The sequence below is a fragment of the Moschus berezovskii genome, chromosome 14 (assembly GCF_049115385.1).
Source record: "Moschus berezovskii isolate FMDL1 chromosome 14, NW_MosBer_1.0, whole genome shotgun sequence".
Classification (NCBI taxonomy): domain Eukaryota; kingdom Metazoa; phylum Chordata; class Mammalia; order Artiodactyla; family Moschidae; genus Moschus; species Moschus berezovskii.
Genome location: NC_142473.1, coordinates 37,760,333 through 37,786,620, shown reverse-complemented (window position 1 = coordinate 37,786,620; position 26,288 = coordinate 37,760,333). Strand labels below are relative to the sequence as shown.

Here is a 26,288-nt window from a genome sequence, read left to right as displayed (position 1 = left end):
GCGCGACTCCGGCAGCCCGCCTGTAGGCGGGGCCTCAGCGGGAGGGCGGGGCCTGTGCTGTCCGTCCCGGCATCCCCCGTTACACAGTGCCGGGTCTAGGCCGTCCAGGTGGAGAGTGTGGGGCGGGTTGTGATGACCGCGTCTAGGGCGCAGCTCCCAGGATCCCGGGAGCTCCCAGTGAAGCCGCGTGCAGCCCATACTGGCTTTTCCAATGTTGAAAAGCAAGGAAAGACAGGCCGGCCACCGAGTGGGAAGGGAATATGTAAAGAACTCCTACAAATTAAGAAAACAAAGAATTCAATTTAAAAATGGGCAGATGAACAGAAATTTCATAGAAGAAATCCAGTAGCCAATAACTATGTGTTATGGATGGAAAAGGTTAATAATCAAGAAAGAAAAAGTGAAAGTGAAGTCGCTCAGTAGTGTCCGACTCTTTGTGACCCCGTGGACTGTAGCCTACACCTACAGGCTCCTCCGTCCTTGGGATTCTCCAGGCAAGAATACTGGAGTGGGTTGCCATTTACTTCTCCAGGGGATTTTCCTACCTAGGGATCGAACCCGGGTCTCCTGCATTGAAGGCAGATGCTTTAACCTCTGAGCCACCAGGGAAAATCAATAATCAGAAGAGGATAAAGTAAAGCCACTGTGGTTACCGGCCACACTCACCATGTGGGCAAACATTAAAATACTTGACAGCGCCCAGGGTTGGGGAGGATGATAGGGCAAAGATCCTTCATATACTACAGATGGGAGTGTGAGTTCGTGCAGGTACTTTGGAAAATGGCTTCACATTAGCTCGGATGTGTACACCCTGTGATTCAGCAATTTCATTTTTTAGGTGTTTACCCCCCTCCTGTGTATGCTTATGTGCACCCAAACTGGAAATAACTGAAATGTCCATCAACAATAGAATAGTTAATTTAATCGTAGTATTTCCAAAATCACTGCAGATGGTGACTGCAGCCATGAAATTAAAAGATGCTTGCTCCTTGGAAGAAAAGTTATGACCAACCTAGACAGCATATTAAAAAGCAGAGACGTTACTTTGCCAACAAAGGTCCGTCTAGTCAAGGCTATGGTTTCTCCAGTAGTTATGTATGGATGTGAGAGTTGCACTATAAAGAAAGCTGAGCGCCAAAGAACGATGGTTTTGAACTGTGGTGTTGGAGAAGACTCTTGAGAGTCCTTTGGACAGCAAGGAGATCCAACCAGTCCATCCTAAAGGAAATCAGTCCTGAATATTCATTGGAAGGACTGATAATGAAACTGAAAGTCCAATACTTTGGCCTCCTGATGTGAAGAACTGATTCATTTGAAAAGACCCTGGTGCTGGGAAAGATTGAAGGCGGGAAAAGAAGGGAACAACAGAGGATGAGATGGCTGGATGGCATCATCAACTCACTGGACATGAGTTTGAGTAAACTCTGGGAGTTGGTGATGGACAGGGAAGCCTGTTGTGCTACAGTCCATGGGGTCGCAAAGAGTCGGACACGACTGAGAGACTCAACTGATTTCATATTCTGACATACTATACAATAGCAAAAATTAATTAAATACAACTGCATGCAATAAAACAGAGGCATATTAAAATACAATATTGAGTTAAAAAACATCCCAATACATTGTATGATTTTGTACATAAATTGTTTTAAAAGGTAGAATTGACCTGCATTATATTTATGGATGCATACTTAGTAGAAGAGAAAAACAAAACGAAGTTGCTCAGTCGTGTCTGACTCTTTATGACCCCATGGACTATATAGCCCACCAGGCTCCTCCGTCCATGGAATTTTCCAGGCAAGAGTACTGGAGTGGATTGCCATTTCCTTCTCCAGGGATACTTAGTGGAGAAAACTATTTTAAAAAAGTGAATTTCATAAACTTAGAATTGTGGTCAGTTCTGGTGGGCAGAGCAGGGTGGGGACTTGGGGATAGAGTGCCTTTGAGATTGTATTTTCTGACTTAATGCTGGTTATGTACATATTCACTTTAGAACAATTCATTAAGCTATACGCTTATTTTTGTGTAGAATATTTCACTATTTAAAAAAATCTTCAAAGAAGAGTAAAGAAAGGAAGGGTTGGGAATTATATTCAGATTAACACAGCATTAAAACCATAAATAGATTTGGATAACTGTCTTCAAAGATACAAGAATTCTTCAATTCTTTAATACCAGTTGCCTCATTAATGAAAGGAAACACAGAGAATTGGAAAACATCATTAGTACTCAATTTTGCTATTTTTATTCTGCCTTTTATTAGAGTTAGATTTTTTGACAAGGGAAATATAACCTTGATTATGGTAAAATAATTGAACCCTACAACACTGCTTGATTTGTTTGATTTGATTATGACTTAGGAATGTATGGTTGACTAGGTAAAAGCTACATCCTAATTTTGTCTCATATGCTTGTGGTTGATGCAATTAACCACAATAGATATTTTAAAAAAATATCTATTTTCTGTCACCTTTGACTTTTAGTTCAACAATGATTTATTATTTGCTGGTCAAATTGCATTACAAAAACTTAAAGTAATTTCCTTCCTCCCACTTTCTTATATTTTATTGAAATAAATATAGTTGGAGCTGACAAAGAGGCCCCTGACTGATTTGGAAATAATTATTTTTTTAACAGTGGCATTTAAAAAAGATTTGCTTATTTATTCTTTTGGCTGTGGTGGGTCTTCGTTGCTGCACACGGGCATTCTCTAGTTGCTGCGAGTGGGGGCTACTCTGCTGGCGGTGTGCAGGCTTCTGTTGGTGGAGCACGGGCTCTAGGCACACGGGCTTCAGAAGTCTCAGCTCTCAGGCTCTAGAGTGCCAGCTCAGTAGTTGTGGCACACCGGCCTAGTTGTCCCGCAGCATGTGGGATCTTCTCAGCGCAGGGATCAAACCTGTGTCTCTTGCATTGCAAGGTGGATTCTTAACCACTGGACAACCAGAGAACCCCTCCACAGTGGCATTTTTTACATGAATTCTTTTGAAGTTTAGTTGATTTACAGTGTTGTGTTACTTTCAAGTGTACAGCAAAGTGATTCAGTTATATATATATATCATATATATCATATTCAGTTATAGACATATCATATATATATAATATCATATATATATTTATATACATCTATACATCTCCATATATCTAGATATTTATAGTCTCTTTAGATTATTTTCCATTATAGGTTATTATAAAATATTAAGTATAGTTTCTCTATTTCTTTGCATTGTTCGCTTAAAAATTCTTTCTTACCTCTCCTTGCTGTTTTTTGGAACTCTGCATTCAGATGGGTATCTCTTTCCTTTTCTCCTTTACCTTTTGCTTCTTTTCTTTTCTTAGCTATTTATAATGCCTCCTCAGACAACCATTTTGCCAATTTGAGATTATATTTCCTTACTTAATGCTAGCTACATAGATATTCATTTTATAGCAATTTATTAAGCTGTATATTTATGTATGTGTAGAATGTTCCACTATTAAAAATGTTCAAAGAAGAGTAAAGAAGGATTGGGGATTATATTCATATTAAAATAGTGTTAGGAACTTCCCTGGTGGTCCAGTAGTTAAGGCTTCACCTTCCAATGCAGGGGGTGAGGATTCAATCCCTGGAAGGGAGTTAAGATCCCACATGCCTCGGGGCCAAAAAACTAAAACATAAAACAGAAGCAATCTTGTAACAGATTCAATAAAGACTTTAAAAATGGTCCACATCAAAAACACCTTTTAAAAAAATAGAATAAAATAGTGTTAAACCCACAAATAGTTTTGATTAGCTATCTACAAAGATGCAAAAATTTCTTCAATACTGGTGATGTCATTAATGATAGCAAACACAGAGTGTTGGAAAATATCTCGAGTACTCAATTTTGCTGCTTTTTATTCTGCATTGTATTAGAGTTAGATTAAAACCCACAAATAGTTTTGATTAGCTATCTACAAAGATGCAAAAATTTCTTCAATACTGGTGATGTCATTAATGATAGCAAACACAGAGTGTTGGAAAATATCTCGAGTACTCAATTTTGCTGCTTTTTATTCTGCATTGTATTAGAGTTAGATTAAAAACAAAATGTTTTTGACAGCAGGGAGTGAGTATACAACAGGACCTCAATGTTACTTGAAGAAATGAAAGCAAGGTTGCTGAAAACATTGATGTTATTCTGTCCAGCATTTTAAATTCTTATTCTTATTTTTGGTTGTGTTGGGCCCTTGTTGTTGTGTGCAAACTTTCTCTAGTTGCAGTCACTGGGCACCACTCTTCATTTTGATGTGGTGGCTTCTCTTGTTCATGAGCACAGGCTCTAGAGCACGGACTCAGAAGTTGTAGACCAGGGGTTTAGTTGCCTCACAGCATATGGGATCTTCCCAGACCAGGAATTGAACCTGTGTCCCCTGCATTGGTAGCCACATTCTTAACCACTGAACCATGAGTGTAGTCCTGTCCAGCATATTATACAGTTGATATTGGTGGTGATTTAGTTGCTAAGTTGTGTAGCTGTAGCCTGCCAGGCTCCTCTGTCTGCGGGATCTCCCAGGCAAGAATACTGGAGTGGGTTGCCATTTCCTCCTCCAGGGGATCTTCCCAACCCAAGGGTCGAACTTGCTTCTCTTGCATTAGGAGGTGGATCCTTTACCACTGAGCCACCAGGGAAGCCCAGCAACAGTAATTTTAATGGAAATAATTTAACATGAAGATTTATTAACTGAAAAGTAGCAAAAGGAACCCAGGTGTCCTTGGAACAGTAGGTCCAGGAATCAACCACTGCCCCTATTTCTGTGAGAACACAGGGAAGAATTTGTAATAATCACCTGGAAGCTGGAAGGAAGGGGCCAGAGCTGGGAGAAGGAGATTCCAAGCTGATGAGTGCTGGTGTCTTTAAAAGGCTTTTGAAGCTGGTTCTGGGAGCCCTGGGAAAACTGGGACCAACTCCTGCTACTGAAACAGGCTGAGCTGGGGCGGGGGTGGGGGGTTGGGGGGCGGTGAAGAAACCTCAGGATGATTCTGAGAGGTAGAGGACGCTGGGGAAGTGTAGTGTCTCTCTGCTGCCCTCTACTGGCAGAGTCTAACAAGGAGTGACTGGCCAAGGTAAAAGGTTTGCAGAGGCTAACCCAGCGTGGACTGGAAGAGGTCAGTCTTCATTCCAATCCCAAAGAAAGGCAATGCCAAAGAATGCTCAAACTACCGGACAATTGCACTCATCTCACACGCTAGTAAAGTCATGCTCAAAATTCTCCAAGCCAGGCTTCAGCAGTATGTAAACCGTGAACTCCCAGATGTTCAAGCAGGTTTTAGAAAAGGCAGAGGCACCAGAGATCAAATTGCCAACATCCGCTGGATCATGGAGAAAGCAAGAGAGTTTCAGAAAAACATCTATTTCTGCTTCATTGACTATGCCAAAGCCTTTGACTGTGTGGATCACAATAAACTGTGGAACATTCTGAAAGAGATGGGAATACCAGACCACCTGACCTGCCTCTTGAGAAACCTGTATGCAGGTCAGGAAGCAACAGTTAGAACTGGACATGGAACAACAGACTGGTTCCAAGTAGGAAAAGGTGTACGTCAAGGTTGTATATTGTCACCTTGCTTATTTAACTTATATGCAGAGTATATCATGAGGAACGCTGGGCTGGAAGAAGCACAAGCTGGAATCAAGATTGCTGGGAGAAATATCAATAACCTCAGATATGCAGATGACACTACCCTTATGGCAGAAAGTGAAGAGGAACTCAAAAGCCTCTTGATGAAAGTGAAAGAGGAGAGTGAAAAGGTTGGCTTGAAGCTCAACATTCAGAAAACAAAGATCATGGCATCTGGTCCCATCACTTCATGGGAAGTAGATGGAAAAACAGTGGAAACAGTGTCAGACTTTATTTTTTTGGGCTCCAAAATCACTGCAGATGCTGATTGCAGCCATGAAATTAAAAGACGCTTGCTCCTTGGAAGGAAAGTTATGACCAACCTTGATAGTATATTAAAAAGCAGAGACACTACTTTGCTAACCAAGGTCCGTCTAGTCAAGGCAATGCTTTTTCCCGTGGTCATGTATGGATGTGAGAGTTGGACTGTGAGGAAGGCTGATCGCCGAAGAATTGATGCTTTTGAACTGTGGTGTTGGAGAAGACTCTTGGGAGTCCCTTATACTGCAAGGAGATCCAACCAGTCCATTCTAAAGGAGATCAATCCTGGATGTTCATTGGAGGGACTGATGCTAAAACTGAAACTGCAATACTTTGGCCACCTCATGCGACGAGTTGACTCACTGGAAAAGACTCTGATGCTGGGAAAGGTTGGGGGCGGGAGGAGAAGGGGACGACGGAGAATGAGATGCCTGGATGGCATCACCGACTCTGTGGACATGAGTTTGAGTGTACTCCGGGAGTTGGTGATGGACAGGGAGGCCTGGCGTGCTGTGATTCATGGGGTTGCGGAGAGTCGGACACGACTGAGCGACTGAACTGAACCCAGCGTGACAGTCAAGTACATGAGTATGTTTGAAGCTGAGAGACAGTGAATTAATAAGCAGAACAGTGATACACTGTTCTTCAGAATTCTTAAGGATTGTAAGGTGGAAGTATATGAACAAAATAAAGCCGTAGAGTGCAACGTTTTTATCTCCTGCTTCCCTGGTAGCTCAGATGTTAAAGAATCCATCAGCAATGCAGGAGTTTCCAGTTCAATTCCTGGGGCAGGAAGATCCCCTGGAGCAGGGAACGGCTACCCATTCCAGTATTCTTGCCTGGAGAATTCTATGGACAGAGGAGCCTGTCAGGCTACAGCCCATGGGGTCGCAAGGGGTCGGACACAACTGAACGACTTTCATGGAAATAACGATGATAATTTATGTATGATTAGCAATTTCCCAGGGTTTGCAAAGTGCTTTTGCACGTATCATCTGTTTAGAATTAAGCTGGTAATCTGATGCTGAACTAACTGAAAAACAAAGAAGAATGAGAAAAACAGGTCAAAAACTTATTAAAATAGATTGTTGTTGTTCAGTCACCAAGTCAGGTCTGACTGTTTGCAACCCCACAGACTGCAGCACGCCAGGCTTCCCTGCCCAGAGTCTGCTCAAATTCATGTCCATTGAGTTGGCTGAGCGCATAGCTGGAAAGTGTGGTTACTCTGTAATTCTAACAAATTAAAGTGTCTTATTCCTTCACTTACATGTTAAATTAGAAGTAATAAATTAGGAATGGGGAGAGACGGCACTCTGAGGACAGGAAGGCCAGTACCAGGAAGTGAAGGAACACAAGTGACATAGGAGATGTTCAGAAAGACCCAAAGCCACCTGAGGGTCCTTTGGTGTAGGCAGCAAGCCACTGTACAGCTGAAAACCCTCTGTGAGAATCCCAGTACTACAGTAAGCATGATTAATTTTCATAATGATTAATTTAAAAAACCCATAAAGAATAGGCCAGTTTAATACTAGAAAGGTAAAAGTCATGCAATATATTTTACAAAGATTTTTATCTAAAATATTAGTGTTTTAAATTTCAAGGGATAAACTCTCTATCATCCAGAAAAATTTGCTTGTTTAGAATAACCCATCTTGAGAATTCTAGAGGAGTGAAGTTGTGATAAATATATGTTTATACAGACAATGCAATTCAACAGGCAGATGTGCAGAGAATGCTAACAATATTCTAAGAGAACTAGTTTGAGCTGGGCGAGCCCGGGGCTGTGTGTGTGGGGGTGAATTCTGCCTGCTGGCATCAAAAGCTTTAGGAACAAGATGATCCCATAGGATGGTTCTTTGGAATACAGATTAACAAGTGATGATTGCTTTTCTTCTCTTTTGTTTCCTTGGTTTGCTTGTCTAAAAATAATTTTAAGGCATTTTTATTATGGCAGTTTAAAAACATACAACAGTAGACAGAAAGGTATAATGAACTCATAGGTAACCTTCGTTCAGCTTCAACAAAGATCGATCTGTGTGATCTTGTTTCTACACATACTGTTCTGTACTCCCAACGCATTATTTAAAAGTAAATCCAAGCTGCTATACAGTTTTATCCATAAGTACTTAGGATGCATCTAAGAAATAATTTCTAAATTACTACAGTGGCACTGTCACATCTGAAATAAAATTAACAACTCTTTCCTATCATTTTACACTAAGTCGTGTTCAGAATTTCCAGACCGTCTTCCATGTGTCTTTCTGTAATCGGTAAATTTGAATCAGGACCCAAACAAGTTATACAAAGTGATTTTTTAAAATAATAGCTTTATTGAGATAAAATTCACACATTGCACAATTCACCCCTTTAAAGCACACAGTTCAGTCATTTTTAGTATATTCATAACGCTGGGCGATCATCACAACTATTTAATTCCAGAGTATCTCTCCCAAAGCAGCCATTCCTCATTCCCTGCCCTCGTGTCAGCCATTGCCAACCACTAACTACTTTCTGTCTCTATGGGTTTGCCTTTTCTGGACATTTCATATAAATGGAATCATAGAATTTGTGTTTGTGTGTTTGGCTTTTTTTACAGCATAGTATTTTCAAGGTTCACCCGTATTGTAGCATATATCAGAACTTCATTCCTTTTTATTGCCACTGTATAAATATACTATGTCTTACTCATTCGTTCATCAGCTGGTGGTCATTGGGTTGTTTCCACCTGTTCACTGTTATGAATAATGCTGCTATGAACATTCATGTACAAGTTATTTTTTTAAAAAAACTTTTTATTTTGTATTGGGGTAGCCTGTTAACAATGTTGGGATAGTTTCAGGTGAACAGCTAAGGGACTCAGCCATACATATACATGTATTCATTCTGCCCTGAACTCCCCTCCCATCCAGGCTGGGAGGGAGCTACACAGTAGGTCTGTATAGCTCCCTATGTACCCAGTAGGTCCTTGTTGGTTATCCATTTTAGATATAGCAGTGTTCATGTATAAGTTTTTATGTGGACATATTTTTTTCCCCCGGTTCTCTCAGGCAGTTTTTATCCTTCTAGCTTTATTGAGATATAACTGACATATAGCAGTGTATGAATTTAAGGTGTATAGCTTAATGATTTGACTTACATGTACCATGAAATGATTATCATGATAAGTTTAGTGAACATCCATCATCTCATATAGATACAGTTAAAGAAACAAAAATATTTTTCCCCTTGTGATGAGACCTCTTAGGATTTAGAACTTTTCATACAGCCGCATTAGTTATATTTATCAAATTGTGTGTTACATCCCTATAGCGCTTACTTATCTTATTACTGAAAGTTTGTACCTTTAGAGTACCTTCATCCAGTACCTCCTTCCTCCATTCCCTGCCTCTGGTAACCACAAATCTGGTCTCTTTTTCTATGGGTTTATTTGTTTTTAAAGTGTAACTGACCTACAACACTCTGTTAGTTCCTAGGACACAACACAGTGATTTGGTATCTCCATATACATTTCAAAGCGATTACCAAGGCAAGCCTGGTTATCATGGTGGCCATATATACCTCAGAATGGAACTGCTGGAGCATATGGAAACTCTCTGTTGAACTTTTGAAAAACTTTGAGAATGCTTTCCAATGTGGTTGAAATATTTATATTCCTGTCAGTAATCTCTGGGGGTTCCCATTTTTCTATGTCTTTTCCAAAATTTGTTATTGTCTCTTTATGATAACCATCCTTGTGAGAAGTTCTGTCTCACTGTAGGTTTGATTTGCATATACCTAATGACTAATGGCGGGGCTTCTCTGGAGGTTCACTGGTAAAGAATTATCCTGCCAATGCAGGAGACATGGGTTTGACCCCAGGGTTGGCAAGATTCCTTGCAGAAGGAAATGGCAACCCACTCAAGTATTCTTGCTGGGAAAAGCCCCATGGACAGAGGAGCCTGGTGGGCTGCAGTCCATGGGATCACAAAAGGACTTAGCGACTAAGCAACAACAACAACTAATGATACTGAGCATCTGTCCATGTACTTATGGTTGTTTTTATTATACAGTGACCTTTGAAATTATTGCAAATGTATTTTAAATCGCAGATTAAAGAGTTTTTATCTGCGCAACCTCTAAAAGTGATTTGTCTCTGATAACTTTCTTGCTTTCCAGTATAAAATGTTCTGGACTCCAGTTATGCATTTCCTGCCCCAACCTGCAATTAACCATTTGAATTTCCTTGTTATATACTTTTTATATATTATACTTGTTATATACTTTTTTATATTAAGAACAATTTGCCTTTTTCCCTTGTTCTTTTTCTGGTGTGGTGTTGATTATTTTTCTTATTTTTAGAAGCTCTTTAAGGATTTTACCACTTTCCCTGTCAGTCTTTCACTTGCTATTTATTTATTTATTGCCATGAGGCATTTATTTTTATATAGTCAAAGCTATCACTCTTCTTCCCTCATATTTTTGAATTTTGAGTCATGATAAGAGAAGTTTATTCCACTCCCAGGTTATAGACCAATTAACCTTTTTTTTCTGGTGTTTCTATGGTTTCATTTGTATTTTTAAATATCCCATCTATTTGGATTTTATTTTTGGTTTATGATGTCTTTATCAAGTTTTGCCTTTTTCTATCTGGCTGCCCAGTTAGTAAAATGTTGATCTTTTCTTTCGAAAATCATTTGAGATACCACCTTTATTGCATATAAAATTTTTATTTTACAGCATCAGTATTAATACATGTTCTTCTAATTGCTGCTTATTTTATTATGAAATGAGGTGACAGAGTTCATTAAAAGCTTTTCTATGCATTTTTCTTCAATAGCAGTGCCTTTGTGCATTATTAGCTTTAAAGTTAAAATTCTGTATATCCAGTTATCAGGATGTTCTCAGTAAGTAGACCCAGGATTTAGTGGTCTCTATGCCATTGTCTGTGGAAAATTCTGAAAGAGATGGGAATCCCAGACCACCTGACATGCCTCTTGAGAAACCTGTATGCAGGTCAGGAAGCAACAGTTAGAACTGGCCATGGAACAACAGACTGGTTCCAAATAGGAAAAGGAGTACATCAAGGTTGTATATTGTCACCCTGCTTATTTAACTTATATGCAGAGTACATCATGAGGAACGCTGGGCTGGAAGAAGCACAAGCTGGAATCAAGATTGCTGGGAGAAATATCAATAACCTCAGATATGCAGATGACACCACCCTTATGGCAGAAAGTGAAGAGGAACTCAAAAGCCTCTTGATGAAAGTGAAAGAGGAGAGTGAAAAGGTTGGCTTGAGGCTCAACATTCAGAAAACAAAGATCATGGCATCTGGTCCCATCACTTCATGGGAAATAGATGGGGAAACAGTGGAAACAGTGTCAGACTTTATTTTTTTGGGCTCCAAAATCACTGCGGATGCTGATTACAGCCATGAAAATAAAAGATGCTTACTCCTTGGAAGAAAGTTATGACCAACCTTGATAGTATAGTAAAAAGCAGAGACGTTACTTTGCCAGCAAAGGTCTGTCTAGTCAAGGCTATGGTTTTTCCAGTGGTCATGTATGGATGTGAGAGTTGGACTGTGAAGAAAGCTGATGGCCGAAGAATTGATGCTTTTGAACTGTGGTGTTGGAGAAGACTCTTGAGAGTCCCTTGGACTGCAAGGAGATCCAACCAGTCCATTCTGAAGGAGATCTATCCTGGGTGTTCATTGGAAGGACTGATGCTAAAGGTGAAACTCCAATACTTTGGCTACCTTATGCGAAGAGGTGACTCACTGGAAAAGACTCTGATCCTGGGAAGGATTGGGGGCGGGAGGAGAAGGGGACGACAGAGAATTGGATGGCTGGATGGCATCACCGACTCGATGGACATGAGTTTGAGTGAACTCCGGGAGTCGGTGATGGACAGGGAGACCTGGCGTGCTGTGATTCATGGGGTCGCAAAGAGCCGGACACAACTGAGCGGCTGAACTGAACTGATGCCATTGTCTTAAACTAGTACAGGGAGAAACTAGTACTCTTATCTCATTTAGTCTTCACACTAATCCTGTGTGGTGGGAAGTTTTATCCCCATTTTACAGATGAGGAAGCTTAAGATACAGGAAGTTATTCTGTGACCAAAACCAACTAACCACAACTTGGGAATAAAGAATTAGGGAAAAGCAAAAGAAAGAGAGCATACCCCACATTTTAAAGAATAATATTTAGGGAATTCCCTGGCAGTCCAGTCTCAATGTTGAGGGCCTGTGTTCAATACCTGGTCAGAACTAAGATTCCACAAGCTGCAGCATGGCCAAAAAATATTAATAATAAAGTGTAATATTAGTTATTGATTTGATGTTTATCTCTAGTAAAAGGGGGTAGCTTCATTTGAAAATTTCATCTGGATCTCTAAGGCTTAGTCTCCTTCAAACCACACTGAAAGTTACAGAGTCTAGTATTTTTCTAATGGGGCACAATTTTTATTTCACAAATCAGGGCCTGGCTCAAAAGAAGTATCCTATCTTAATTAAAAATTGTGACTCATTCTTTCAGGGGATTTCAAAAGATCTGGCAGAATTATTTTCTGTGTTTAAATGTCAATACAAGGTGATTTCATAAAGCTAAGTCTCTCTACAGTTAGGCAAGATATCTTCTTAAAAAAATAAACGGAGGCATTTGGGGAGAATATAAAAAGTTGTTGTTGCCTTAGTTTTGGTTTGCTTCTATATGAAGATGAGATATAGAGCAGAAAAGGTGGGGAAGAATTATCATATTTGAACAGGTCTAGAGTAATGGTCAGTGATGACAAATTTGCTCATGAAGGCATTACAGGAAGGAAAAGGGCTTCTCTCTTAGTAGGGGAAACACTGTAAAAATAGAACTGCATTTCAGCTAGATCAAAACGTTATTATAAATATAGCAACGTACCATGACTTCACTTGGGGGAGGTAACAGGAAATTATGTTATTGGGTTAAATTAGTGACCTTGTGAATGACTAGCAGTTCAAACTGTCCTCTTCCCCTGAGGGGAGCCTCGCTATTTGATGTGTGCTCAGTCTGTTGGGTAGCAGGATTTTTCTTTCTGTTATTTTTACCTAATGAGAGATGCTTGCAGTCAGAGAATTTTGGTTTGGTTTTTCTTGAGTCATTTGAAAGGAAGTAAAATAAGCATCTTTTTTACTTAATCCCCGAAAGGTAAAACTAAGGAGAATAGAGATTTCTTAGTTATTCTTTAGCTCTATTTTCCAATGAGCAGAAACAAGGAAACATGAAACACTACCTTAAGTTATATGTAAGGAATGAGATAGGATCCTATTCCAGCCTAAAGAGTCATCACATCAACTTACAATGGTTTAGAGCAGCGGTCCCCAGCTGTTTTTGGCACCAGGGACTGGTTTCATGGAAGACAGTGTTTCCACAGACCAGGGAGATGGGGACGGTCTTGAGATGGTTCACACTCTTTACATTTATCAGGCACTGTGTTTCTGTTATTGTTACGTCAGCTCAGATCACCAGGCTTTAGATCCCAGAGGCTGGGGACCCCTGGATTAGAGGGAAAAGCACTTCCTTATGTCCTTATGCCTTTCAGTAATTTTGTGATTGTTTTTAAAAAATTATCACAAGAAAAAAATCACAGCTGGATCTGGCCTCTGTAACAAATACAAACTCATAAATTTTATGTGTGGTAGAGCAGTGCAGGGAGAGGTGGGGACAGCAGGTGGTATTATTTTAGAAATAGTTTCTTCAGACCCAAAGAATGAAACATGTCACACATTTTCATGTGTAAAAGTGAAGGGAGGAAGTACACCTTGGAACAACCACTAGAAACACAAATACATAGTCTGCTCTTTATTAAATAATTTTTTAAAAGCATCTATTAGATCAGTCATCAGGAAATTCAACTCATTATTTTCTTTTGTACATGTTTTTGTAATGAAGTGTCCTGGTAAAAACATGGTCTACCAGGTCAACTATTGTGATTTAGCAAGACAATTCTAAGAACATGGAATGTTTGGGTCTGCCTGGAACTACCCTTAGGTCTTGGGGCATGAACTTGGGACCTTCATGTCCATCTGACTCATTCAAGACTTCTCCCTGACAGGGCATGGACTGGTTACAGCTGCTTAAAGTCCATCTTGAAAGTCAGTTCCTAGAACTAGAGACCTTCTTTGGGCCCTTTTCATCCCAAGGATCTTTATTTGGAAACCAGAAAGAAAGATTTTTAAAAAAAATTTTTTTGTTTTAAATTAAGTAGTTCCACTAGAGCCCAGCATCTAAAATCTCCTGTTTCCTTTACAGTAAGAATGTTAGCTGATCACATTGACCCTGATCCCAAAGCTTAGTAGAATCCTCCCACTCTGAAGTAGTGTCAGACATAATAAGTTCTGTTCATTTCTTTTAAACTACAAAGCTTTGTGTCCATGGGTGAGTCCTCACTTATTGCTCTGAGGCCCGGGGTGGTTTACCATTGGAGGACGCCGTCTTGCATTGCACGGGAAGGACGTTTTTCATGTGATGGTAATTATGCGCCTTCCCACAGGCTGCTCCACCGAGCTGATGATAAGGCTGCCCTGAAATCCTATTTTCTGTTGCAGGGCTCCCTACACGATGCTTTCTGGTATATAAGTCAGCTCTCCTTTTAATTTTGAAGGTTGTGCCTTTTCCTTCGTCTTTGTTTTTGCCTCCGAGTACAACTGTGTGATGTAGTTTATGCAGCTCCTAGAGCGGGAAGCTGAAAGAAAAACATGGCAAACCCAAACATTTAATTAGAACAATGTTGCACCCATTTATTTAAAACACGCGGATCGCTGTGGTATTTGTAGGTCTGAATGTTAATGTCTTAAAAAACTCAAATCTGAAATTCACTGCTGTATACACATGGTCTTGAATGCCCTGTTACAGCCTAATTTTCAAAAAGTCTTCTTATGTAAACATTATGCTCATAAACCTGAAATAAGATATATAGACATCTCTGCTATCAAGTACGGAGAAGGCAATGGCAAGCCACTCCAGTACTATTGCCTAGAAAATCCCATGGATGGAGGAGCCTGGTAGGCTGCAGTCCATGGGGTCGCTAAGGGTCGGACATGACTGAGCGACTTCACTTTACTCCCGTGTTCGTGCCTGGAGAATCCCAGGGATGGGGGAGCCTGGTGAGCTTCCGTCTATGGGGTCACACAGAGTCGGACACGACTGAAGTGACTTAGCAGCAGCAGCAGCAGCTATCAAGTAACAGATGTGTTGCTGGAAAAGAATACATTGCCTTTAACTTGATTTCATACTGAAAGTTAAAGGGCTTATAGGAATAAGAGATTTGGGGCAGCCCACTGAAAGCTCATGCATCTCTGTACGTGAGTCTAGAAGTGTCTCCAGAAGACAATGAGCAGAAATGATAGCGTTGAAATGCTGGATTTGAGGGTGCTGAGGGAAGGAGGATGAAAGTGGGGCATCAGATCCCAGGAGACAGTGCAACCTCCCACAGCTGTGGCAATCCTTCTACCCCAGGGAGTATGTAGTGGGGCAGGGGACAGACCTTTCTGGTGTAGGGAGTCCTGAGTGCACAGGCTTATTCTATTTTTTAAATAAAAAAATTTTTATTAAAATATATTAATAGTTGATTTATAATGTGTTAATTTCTTCTATGTAGATGCTCATTTTAAACTTTCTTAAAGGTGAATTACAAGGGCTTCTGCTTGCTCCAGAGAAGGCAATGGCACCCCACTCCAGTACTCTTGCCTGGAAAAATCCCATGGACGGTAGGCTGCAGTCCATGGGGTCATACGACTGAGCAACTTCACTTTCACTTTTCACTTTCATGCGTTGGGGAAGGAAATGGCAACCCACTCCAGTGTTCTTGCCTGGAGAATCCCAGGGACGGGGGAGCCTGATAGGCTGCCATCTATGGGGTTGCACAGAGTCTGGACACGACTGAAGTGACTTTGCAGCAGCAGCTGCTTGCTCAGCAGCTGAACTGAGGGCTTTTCTTTTCCTGCTCAAGGTTACAATTCTACTCCCACTGGTTTTTTTTTTTTTTTGTATTGGGGTACAGTAGTAAAGAACCCACCAGCCAGTGAAGGAGACATAGGAGACATAGGTTTCATCCCTGGGTGGGAAGCTCCCCTGGAGTAGGAAACGGCAACCCACTCCAGTATTCTTGCCTGGAAAATCCCATGGACAGTGCAGCCTGATGGGCTACAGTCCATGGGGTCACAAAGAGTTGACACAACTGCGCAACTGAGCCCATACATTGGGGTATACCCAATTCTCAATGTTGTGATAGTTTCAGGTGAACAGCAAAGGTACACCCACTGCTCTGTTCCCCTTGCCTGGGGGAATGGGTATAGGAAACAACCCCAATTACACATTATACTGACGTCATAGAAACAAGTGGTGCGGTGTAAGCCTATAGGCAGCTGACCCACATTTCCCCCTCCCACCCCGGGTCTCACACACCCCGCTCACCTGTGCCTCTCTTCCTAGTACTATAGCTAGTCTGTCTTTCCATTTCACACCTTGCTAGGTCAAAACCAAAAAAAAAAAAGCCAGAAGTGTTATAAAAGAAATGCTTCTTATAAAGCCTCAAGAAAACCAGTAGCAACTAGTGGCAAAGCTCACTGCATTGTCTTGCAACTTTGGGCAGGTGGAATAAGTTAATTTGCATGGAGGAAACAGTGGTTGGAAGGTATAAGATTCTTGCTGTGCTATATTCCTAGCTTCTGTCTACTTTATCTTTGTCAAGAGTACACACACATACATGCACACACACACTGAATCTCCATTTAGACTATTCTTTTCATATTTTGCTTGAAGAACTGCAATAAAGTAATCCAGAAGACATGAAACATTTCTCTTGAATTTGTTAAGCCTTATATTCATTTGCATGAGAGATAAGTCGCGTCAGTTGTGTCTGACTCTTTGCGACCCCCTGGACTGTAGCTTGCCAGGCTCTTCTGTCCATGGGATTTCCCAGGCAAGAATACTGGAGTGGGTTGCCATGCCTTTGTCCAGGGGATCTTCTCCACCCAGGGGTGAAACTGCATCTCTCTTGTATCAGCAGGCGGGTTTTTTTGTTTGTTTTTACTACTAGCGCCACCTCAAAAGCCCTATATTCATTTATTCAATACAAATTTATCAGACTCTCCACTTGTAATGTGGCAAGCCCTACGCTGCTGCTGCTGCTAAGTCGCTTCAGTCATGTCCAACTCTGTGTGACCCCATAGACGGCAGCCCACCAGGCTCCCTCATCTCTGGGATTCTCCAGGCAAGAACACTGGAGTGGGTTGCCATTTCCTTCTCCAATGCATGAAAGTGAAAAGTGAAAGTGAAGTCGCTCAGTCGTGTCTGACTCTTAGCGACCCCATGGACTGCAGCCCACCAGGCTCCTCCGTCCATGGGATTCTCCAGGCAAGAGTACTGGAGTGGGGTGCCATTGCCTTCTCCAAACCCTATGCTAGGATCTGAGGATACACATAGAGTAGACCCAATTGCTCACCGCCTGGAGGTGTATTGTGGTAGCTAGATTAACACACCAAAAATGACAGCCTGGTGTGGGAAGTTCTTCATTGGTAAAGCTGTATATAGGATGCTCTGGTGCACAGGAGGGGCATACAGTCCAAGATGTACCTGTGCGTGACAGCAAGGACTCAGGGATAGCTTCCCAAAGGGGCTTAAATTCAGCTGTGCGAACTTAACTGCTACTTTTTGTTTTTTTAGATGGATTTCCTTAAGTTCTGTGAAATGATTCAGGTGATTTGCTTTTTCTTGTGCTAAAAATCAAACTTTGATTTTTCCTCTCCTCATGAAAGGCAACAAGTTAATGAACCTCATTTTTCATGTCTCAGGTCCTAGAGTTGACTTACTTTGGCCATTTTTCTCTTGGGATGATGTTTCTTCATTATTTGACCTCGATCTGTAACTTTCTAGAGTGTGCTCTGAAATCTCACTTTCTGAAAGAAGAAAGAATTGTCATTGATTTCTGGTGCCATGGACATCATCTATATTTAGAAATGTATGTTTGAGTAAGATTGTACCTGTTTTTATGCAATAGTAGACTTACCACTTCCTCCCGCCATACCTCATGTACTTGTTAGTTTGGTAAATCATTTTTTAGTCTTTACTGTGATTCCTACAGGCACTGTGCCGTGCAGTGTAAGAGTTGCAGAAGTCAGATGACAGCATATTAGAATCAAATACCATCTTCTTGGGAAGAAACAATTCTAGTAGCGCTTAAAGAAGTATGGTGGGGGAGGTACCAATGAGAGGTTTTGAAACATTACTGTGGCGATTGCCTGTTGTGTGGGTACAACTGGAAAGCCAGACCCTATATGTAGGTCTGTTTATGGTAAAAATGTTAGTCCATCTGAATATCTCAAAAAGTAGATATTAAACTAGGAAAAGCAATACTTAAAATTTGTTTTCAACTTTTTATTTTGTATTGGGGTATAGCTGATGAACAATATTGTGATAGTTTCAGGTGAGCAGTGAAGGGACTCACTCAGCCATATATATACGTGTATCCATTCTCCTCCAAACTCCCCTCCCATCCAGGCTGCCACATAACATAGAGCAGAGTTCCCTGTGCTAGACAGTGGGTCCTTGCTGGTTATCCATTTTAAACATAGCAGTATGTACATGTCCATCCAAACCCCCCTAACTATCCCTTCCCCACATCCTATCCCCTGGCAGCCATAAGTTCATTCTCTAAGTCTGTGAGTCTCTGTTTTGTAAGTAAGTTCATTCTATCATTTCTTTTTGGATCCCACATATGAGGGATGCCATATTAAGTGCTTCACTGTAAAGGTGTGCACTTATTCTTCTTCTTCTCTGACTGACTTCACTCAATACCACAATCTCTAGGTCCATCTGTGTTGCTGCCAATGGCATTATTTCGTTGTCTTTAATGGCTGAGTAATATTCCATCATATAAATGTACCACATGAGAAGCAACACTTGTAAAAGGGTCAGAGCCATTCAAAGATGTATTAATAGTATTTTGCCATAGAACGTAATGCATTCTCTGTCATTGGAGGTGTATGGGACATATATGGCTAAATCATCAGTGTTCAAGAGCACCATCATGCAAGTCACATGGATAATTTACAGTTTTCTAGTTGCCATCTCAAAAAGTAAAAGGAAGCAGGCGAACTTTATATGTTTTTATTTAACTAGTAGATTCAATGTAATGTTATTAGACATATTCTTGTGTGTGTGTGTGTTTGTGTGTGTGAACTGAGTCTTCAAAACCGGATGTGTATTTAATCCTTACAGCACCTCTCAAGGGGGCCTAGCCACAGTTCATGTGCTGACTAGCCGTATTATGGCTACTGTATTGAACAGTCCAGGTCTAAATAACCAGTCAGAATTAAAGAAGGGATTTGATCTTGGCACACATTTATGGAATGAACGGAGCAGATGGTTATTCTGGATAATTTCTAAGGTCCCTTCTGTCTCTGATGTTGAGTCTATATATTTTAATAGGTATCTTCTGTGCTAGCTAAATAATTTTGTTTTTGTTTCCAATGATAACTTTTGAATCAGAATGCTTAGGAAAAATTACGAATATATGGTTGACGGAGGCTGAGTGCATTCGTACAGAGTAAGAATGGGCCCACAAACAGTCTATTATATTCAACCCTTGACTGGACAATCAGTCCTAGAATAGGGACTCCTTGAGGACAGGGATTTGGTCTGCCTTGTTGGCAGATGTGTTCTCAGTGCCTGGAAGAGTGCCTGGCACACGGTAGGTGTTCAGTGAATGCTTATTGAATGACTGGATGAATATGCTGTCTATTCGGTACCCTTTTGTGAATAGAAGCCGACACAATTTAACGCCATTTCCTAGAACTTCTCTAGTTTCTCTTGGTCATGCATTCTTTGACTCTAATCCCTGGAAATTCACATCCTGCTCAGACAGATGGTACAGCATTGAATGGTACACTGCTCAAATGGTATAGCATTGAATGGAAGAGCTTTAGTTGACAGAATTTCCCTTTGGGCTGGCCAGTGGCTTCAGCATCTTGGAGCCTCTGTCAGGCGCTCTGCCCACTCACCTTTCTTCCATATCACGTGTGCTTTCCGGAGTTTCATGATGAAGAGCTGGACGATGATGAACAGTATGAATATGAGGAAAGACACGAGGGTCAGCAGCAGGACACCGCTCTTCTTCTTCGTCAGTCCCCCATACTGCCGATCTGCTTCTGCAGGGAAAATGCAAGGGCTTTAGACAGGCTAAGGGGTTTTTTGATCACTGAGGAATATATACAGTATTTGTAAAGTATAATGAAGGATAATAGCTGAGGGGAAAAGATGAGGGAGAGCTTTACCCTGAAGGTAAAGACAGTCACGTTATTCATTCTCTGAAAATAAGCGAACATGAATATAAACAAAGCAATTTCATGGGATGATTTGAAAAAGGTTTTTAAGTTACATAGATATTGGGCTAGTTATTTTTCATTTCTAGAGGAAACGTGAGGATATTGAAGTATAGTCAGAGGGTTCAAATTAGCTGTAAGGAATGGAGTTTTTTTTAGGGGCTTTCCTGGTGGCTCAGTGGTGAAGAATCTGCCTGTGATGCAGGAATGGAGTTTTTAGCAAAGTGTAGTAAGTAGCAAGAAAAGTTACTAAGGAGTTTGAAAAACTCTGCAAATAAAATGAAATTTTATTCATCTTGGCTAGGTTAAACGTGGTCCTCCATGAAGGCATTTGGAGATAAACCAGATGAGCTCTTAAAGATCTTTCTAGTACTATTATTTTGGGGACTCTACATTTGCAGAATGTCATTCATGGTCCCCTTCATCTCAACCAACATGCCGTGAAGGAGTGCAACTACTCAGAGAAAATTGTGCTTGGAGCTGCTAAGGCACAATCCTATGATTTAGGGAGTAGTTCTCTCTATATATAAACAAACAAGTTAATAAAAACAAACAGCAGTCCTGAGAAAACCATTATAGAAAAGGACACTGTGTTCACTGCAGCATTATTTACAATAGCTAGGACATGGAAGCAACCTAGATGTCCATCGAGAGACGAAGAGATAAAGAAATTGTGATACATTATACAGTGGAATATTACTCAGCCATAAAAAGGAACACATTCGCATCAGTGCTAATGAGGCAGATAAACCTAGAGCCTATTATGCTGAGTGAAGCAAGTCAGAAAGAGAAAAACAAATATCATATATTCACGTGTGTATATGGAATCTAGAAGGATGGTACTGATGATCCTGTTTGCAGGGCAGCAATGCTGATGCAGACATAGGGAACAGACCTATGGACACAGTGAGGGGGGCATGAAGAGGGTGGGACGAATGGAGAGAGTAGAATGGAAACATATACATTACCATATGTAAAACAGATAGCCAGTGGGAATTTGCTGTATGACTCAGAGAACTCAAACTGGGGCCGTGTGACAACCTAGAAGTATGGGATGTGGTGGGAGGTAGGAGGGAGGTTCAAGAGGGAGGGGACTTTTGTATACCTGTGGCTGATTCATGTTGATGTATGGCAGAAACCAAAACAATATTGTAAAGCAATTATCCTTCAATTAAAAAAAACAAACATCAGTAAGATAACTGTGCCAGATTCTAGACCCACATATATTAGTATAATAATGTGTTCAGGGGTTCCAAGGCTGGAGTGGTCCCTGAGCGGATCAGGAAAGTGTTCGGCGAGGATGCTGGTCTTGAAGGAGAGGTAAGGAGAAGAGTAATGTGGATTTTCTTTCACTGGGGCAGTTAGGGCAGGGCCATCAAAATGAGATGGAAAGTTATCAGAGAAAAACGTGTATTCTGGTCAGGACTTCATAGAGACAGGACCACAGAGGTAGGTGGTAGAGAGCACCTCTGGAGGCTTGAAGGCTCAGGCTCTGTGCTGTGAATGGTGAGCCACAGCGGTTTTCTGATCACTGGGGTAGGGGGTGCAAAGGGGTGTTTTGATAGTAGGATACTGAAAAATCACAGCAAGAGGAGAAGTTGAAGTTACAATACTTTATGCAGGACATGGGGGCCTGCATCAAGGAGGTGGCGGTGCTTGTGGACAAAAGAGGAGACTCAAAACTCTTTGGGAACCTATTGATTTTATATGTGTGTGTGTGTCTATATACACACATGTGTGTGTGTTGGGCCTGTGTGATGCTTTGGGCAAGTTGATTTTGTGGGAAAAGGTGCTGTTCAGTTTTTAGGCATGTTGAGTTTGAGAAACTGGCAGAAAATTCAGCCAGAGATATGTGGGAAATGGAATGAAACAGGGATTCTTGCTCGGGAGAATGTTCTGGAAATGCAAGTATGTAACTCTTCTGTTTGATGGCAACAGAAATACTCTTGGGAAGGGGGAAACTCTTTAAGGATTAAGGCAATAACCAGGGATGGAGAAGTAGAATCAAATCTACATAGAAGTCAGAGGAGGTGGGGATGTGAGCTAATGGACACCAGGAGGAGTGGTGAGCAAAGTAACAAGACCAGACAGAATAAGTCAGGGAAGCCAGGGAGATGACTAGGTCAAGGAACAGGTCAAGGGACAAGGGAATGATTAACCAATAAAAAGGTCAAAAGTAATGAGGATTGAAAACGTCTACTGGATGTATTGATTAAGAGGTTAAAACATCAAGTGTCAGTTCTAAATAAATAAGTGTTGGGGACACTTACCAGTGGCCAAGTGAGAGACTTGAGTGGTTTGTTCTTCCTCTTCCTTGTCGATCTCTGACGTGCTAGAATCTCCCATTACTGCAGCTAAGATGAAAGTAAGACATGAGATATACATGTGACAGTGTATGTGCTGTGGCGTATATGCACATATTCATCCCAGAGCACCTTTGGAAACCAAATTGAACAATCCTCATTCAAAAAATGTCACTTTTGAACTACTGACTTCTTCAAAAAATTGTTGCAAATGGTCAGGTTCACATTTTTTTTTTTTAAAAAAGAGTCACTCAGTTGTGTCCCACTCTGCGACCCCATGGACTGTAGCTTGCCAGGCTCCTCTGTCCATGGGATTTCCCAGGTAAGAATACTGGAATGTATAGCCATTTCCTTCTCCAGGGGATCTTCCCGACCCAGGGATGGAACCCGGGTCTCCTGCATTGCAGGCAGATTCTTTACCATCTGAGCCATGAGGGAAGCCCTTTTTTTTCAAGGTGAATGTTTATTGAACACTTACTCTGTGCCAGACCTTAAACTGACCATTTGGTATATATTACTTCTCACTATAGCTCTGAGCAAACAGGTTTCAAGAAGTTAATTGTCTCAGTTCTATAGCAGATAAGTGGCAGAGCCAATATCAAAACTCAGAATCCCAAATTTAAAACATTATCTTATATTTCCTCCCTGAACCAGGTCTGTTAGTTCAAACAGTTTTATGATGCTTCAGGACTGAATATTGAAGAATGGTACCCCAAGCCTGATGAATAGAAGCCCTACAACCTGAAATTCACAAAGCAGTGATTTTTATGTTGAACATTGGCTCAGTTGCCATTCAGCCAAATGCTTGCTTCCTCCTTAGAAATAGGGTGTACTATGATGATTTTGCCAGGTAAGAGAAATTATAAAAATAAGAGATCCTTTTTCCCGATTTTGCTGTTTCTTTTCCCTGTTTTCCCCCCTCCTCTGTACTCTTGGTTTGTAACCCATTGCACAGCGCCACCATGTGGGCCCTGAGGGGAATGAAACCACCCCTTCTATTGAAAATGCGTATTATTAACAGTAATAAAATCGTAGAAATTGAAAGCTGAAAGGAATTTTAGAAACCACATTTCTTAAATCTTCCGTTCTATATGAAAAAGCAGAGGAGAAAACTGAGTTATTCTGTAGTTGTGTAAGCTGATTTAAAGACAACTAGATTCTAAACACGTTTAAAAATATTGGATTATTTAAGCAAGGGATGTGGCTGCTCCACTTCATACTATTTTCAATTTCCATCGCCCCGCAGAAAAAGTATATATGTATATATGGTACATATATATTTATCAGTGCTTAAAGAACCTAAACATTTACTTTTAAGTATTAGTGAAGATAAACATTTTTAAAATGTGATCTGATACTCAGAACTATGAACATGATAGCGATATGAAAGCACTTCTCCCACCACACAATTTTAGAGAGACTCTGTTTGAAACCGAAAGAGGATATGTGGGGATTTATGCCTTTCTGAGTGAAGCTTACTGTCTTGTTCAAAGCACCATGTCAACTGCATGCACGCATTCATTCATTCATACTGCACTTTGTGAGGACCTGCTATTGGCAGGTATCAAGCTAGATAAAACACAAAGACAAGTTACATATGTGATCACTGCCCAGAGTTAATCATCTAGTGATTCACTAACAAAGCTGGGATTATAATCCAGGTTTTTTAATTCTTCTTCAATTATAGTTCAATCCTGTCATCAAAAACTGAGTTCTTAAACATATTTTAGCACTCAGAGTGTTACATTTCTATACATTGGAGGTGTGTACAGTAAGGTTGAAAAATACGCATTTTTGCTTCTGTGTTTTTTTTTACAAACCTCACTAATGAAAGAAAAGGAAATTAAAAAAATAAAATGCATATGGTAAGTTGAAGAAACAAAACAAGGGCTTCCCTGGTGGCTCAGTGGTTAAGAATCCGCCTGCCAGTGCAGGGGACACAGGTTCAATCCCTGATCCAGGAAGATCCCACATGCCATGGAGCAACTAAGTCTGTGCACCACGGCTACTGTGCCCAGGCTCTAGAGCCCGGGAACTACACCTGCTGAGCCCACATGCCCCAACTACTGAAGCCCCAAGTGCCCTAGAGCCTGTGCTCTGCAGCAAGAGAAGCCACCGCACTGCAACTAGAGAGTAGCCCCCACTAACTGCAGCTAGAGAAAGCCTGTGTGTAGCAGCTAAGACCCAGCAAGACCAAAATAAATAAGTAAAATTATAAAAACAAAACAAAACTATCTGAGTTCTTGACAACCAAGTAACTGATGAGCCTTCAAGGGTGATTTTGTTATTCAGTGACAACAGCAAAACTCCAGATCCTGCGTTTTGCGCTTTGCTTAAATATATTTATATATATATTTTATATATATATAATATAATATATATTATATATATTAAATATATATATATATATAAGCAAAGTCTTTATTATCAAGTCTCTATATCAAGTCTTTATTTTGTGTTTGGTCTGTTCTAGATGAAAAAACAAAGAAATGAATCTCCTATAAATGAATTCAATGTTGCCTTTTACCGCAGAGGGATTCAGATGTCACAGTTGTGTGTGCATGCATGTGTGTGTGAGAGAGAGAACTTACAAGGTGTTAGTTACCCTGCAGCCCCTCCCACTAACTGAATGCTCTGAATATGGTGTTTCTCCCGGTCGCCATAAAGCTGGAGCCAGTTGGAAGGAGCCTTCTATGGTCTTATTACAAATTAAAAGAAAAACAAAAACGTTTTTGAAACTCAGAATGGGAAAAGTGACCTTCCCAGAGAATCATGATTATTTTTTTTAAGTTTTAATGTTTTTGATACTTACCAGTGCTATTGGGCTGCTGAGGGTCTTGAGAGGATAGAGAGCTTGTCTCCAGGGCAGCTGAAGTTGTCTCTTGATCAGTAACTAGGAAAGGGGAAAAACAGAATTCCGCAACTACAGAGAGCAATTTTACCCACATTGTGCTCAGTACAGCAGATTGGAGGATATGCTTGGCTGCTACCTGCTTGTGGAGGTTCTGCAGAAACCTCAGAATTAGGTGTTCTGCAGCCCTTGTGCTGGTATTTGAATATACATCCCGCTGATTGTCCATCTGCTAAACTGCCTGGCTTAGAAGCGTAGCAGGCTGGACCTCTGTGGAGCTGTGCATTGGGCAGTGGTGGGCAGACTGTTCATCTCTATCTGTATCTCCCTATTAATACTTATCAATCTCTCTATCTACTTAATCGCATACCTACCTGCCTGTTTATTAGATGACTTTGGAGTCAGTGTCAGAGTGGGCTGAATTCCAGTGCTGGTCCTCGCCTGCCACTGATTAAGTTTGGACCAGGTCCCTAATCTCTCATATGCAAGGCTTTCCTTTACCTGTAAAGTGGAGATACTAATACATTCACCTCTTGGAGTTTTTTGGTGAGAATAAATGATTTCATTTGCATGACATGTGTAGCCCCAAACCTGACTATTCATTAAGAGGCTTACTAAATGCTATTGTAGACTACATAATCAATGGTTAGGAATGTATCTAGAGGTTCAACTTAGCATAGGTTTGATCAGTCAATGAACAGGCCTGCAACCAGGGAGCTTATAAAAACAATGCCTGTTAATTTACAAATATTGATACTGCTCTGTAATATCTTTATGGAATCTGTGAGTGCTTTTCAGTCTTTCATTTAATCAAAGGATTTTTCTATGGTTTTGTAAATTATTTCCTTAATCAAACACTAAAAATTTAAAACTATAAAAATGCTTGAATCACATGCCAAGG

At 40.7% G+C, this 26,288-nt stretch overlaps 1 protein-coding gene across 4 annotated transcripts in view; it reads right to left on the bottom strand.

Moving 5' to 3' along the window:
• Positions 1-13,697: 13,697 nt before the first annotated feature.
• The window catches only part of CRTAM (cytotoxic and regulatory T cell molecule), a 29,837-nt gene continuing 17,246 nt past the window's right edge, over positions 13,698-26,288 (bottom strand). For all 4 annotated transcript variants that reach the window (XM_055422500.2, XM_088843035.1, XM_055422501.2 and 1 more), the window contains 5 exons: positions 25,349-25,429; positions 22,504-22,587; positions 19,913-20,059; positions 17,723-17,809; positions 13,698-14,595 (listed from right to left, as the gene is read on the bottom strand). In XM_055422500.2, coding sequence (XP_055278475.2) covers positions 14,465-14,595; positions 17,723-17,809; positions 19,913-20,059; positions 22,504-22,587; positions 25,349-25,429 — 530 coding nt within the window. In that variant the 3' untranslated portion in view covers positions 13,698-14,464. The remainder of the gene's footprint in view (positions 14,596-17,722; positions 17,810-19,912; positions 20,060-22,503; positions 22,588-25,348; positions 25,430-26,288) is intronic.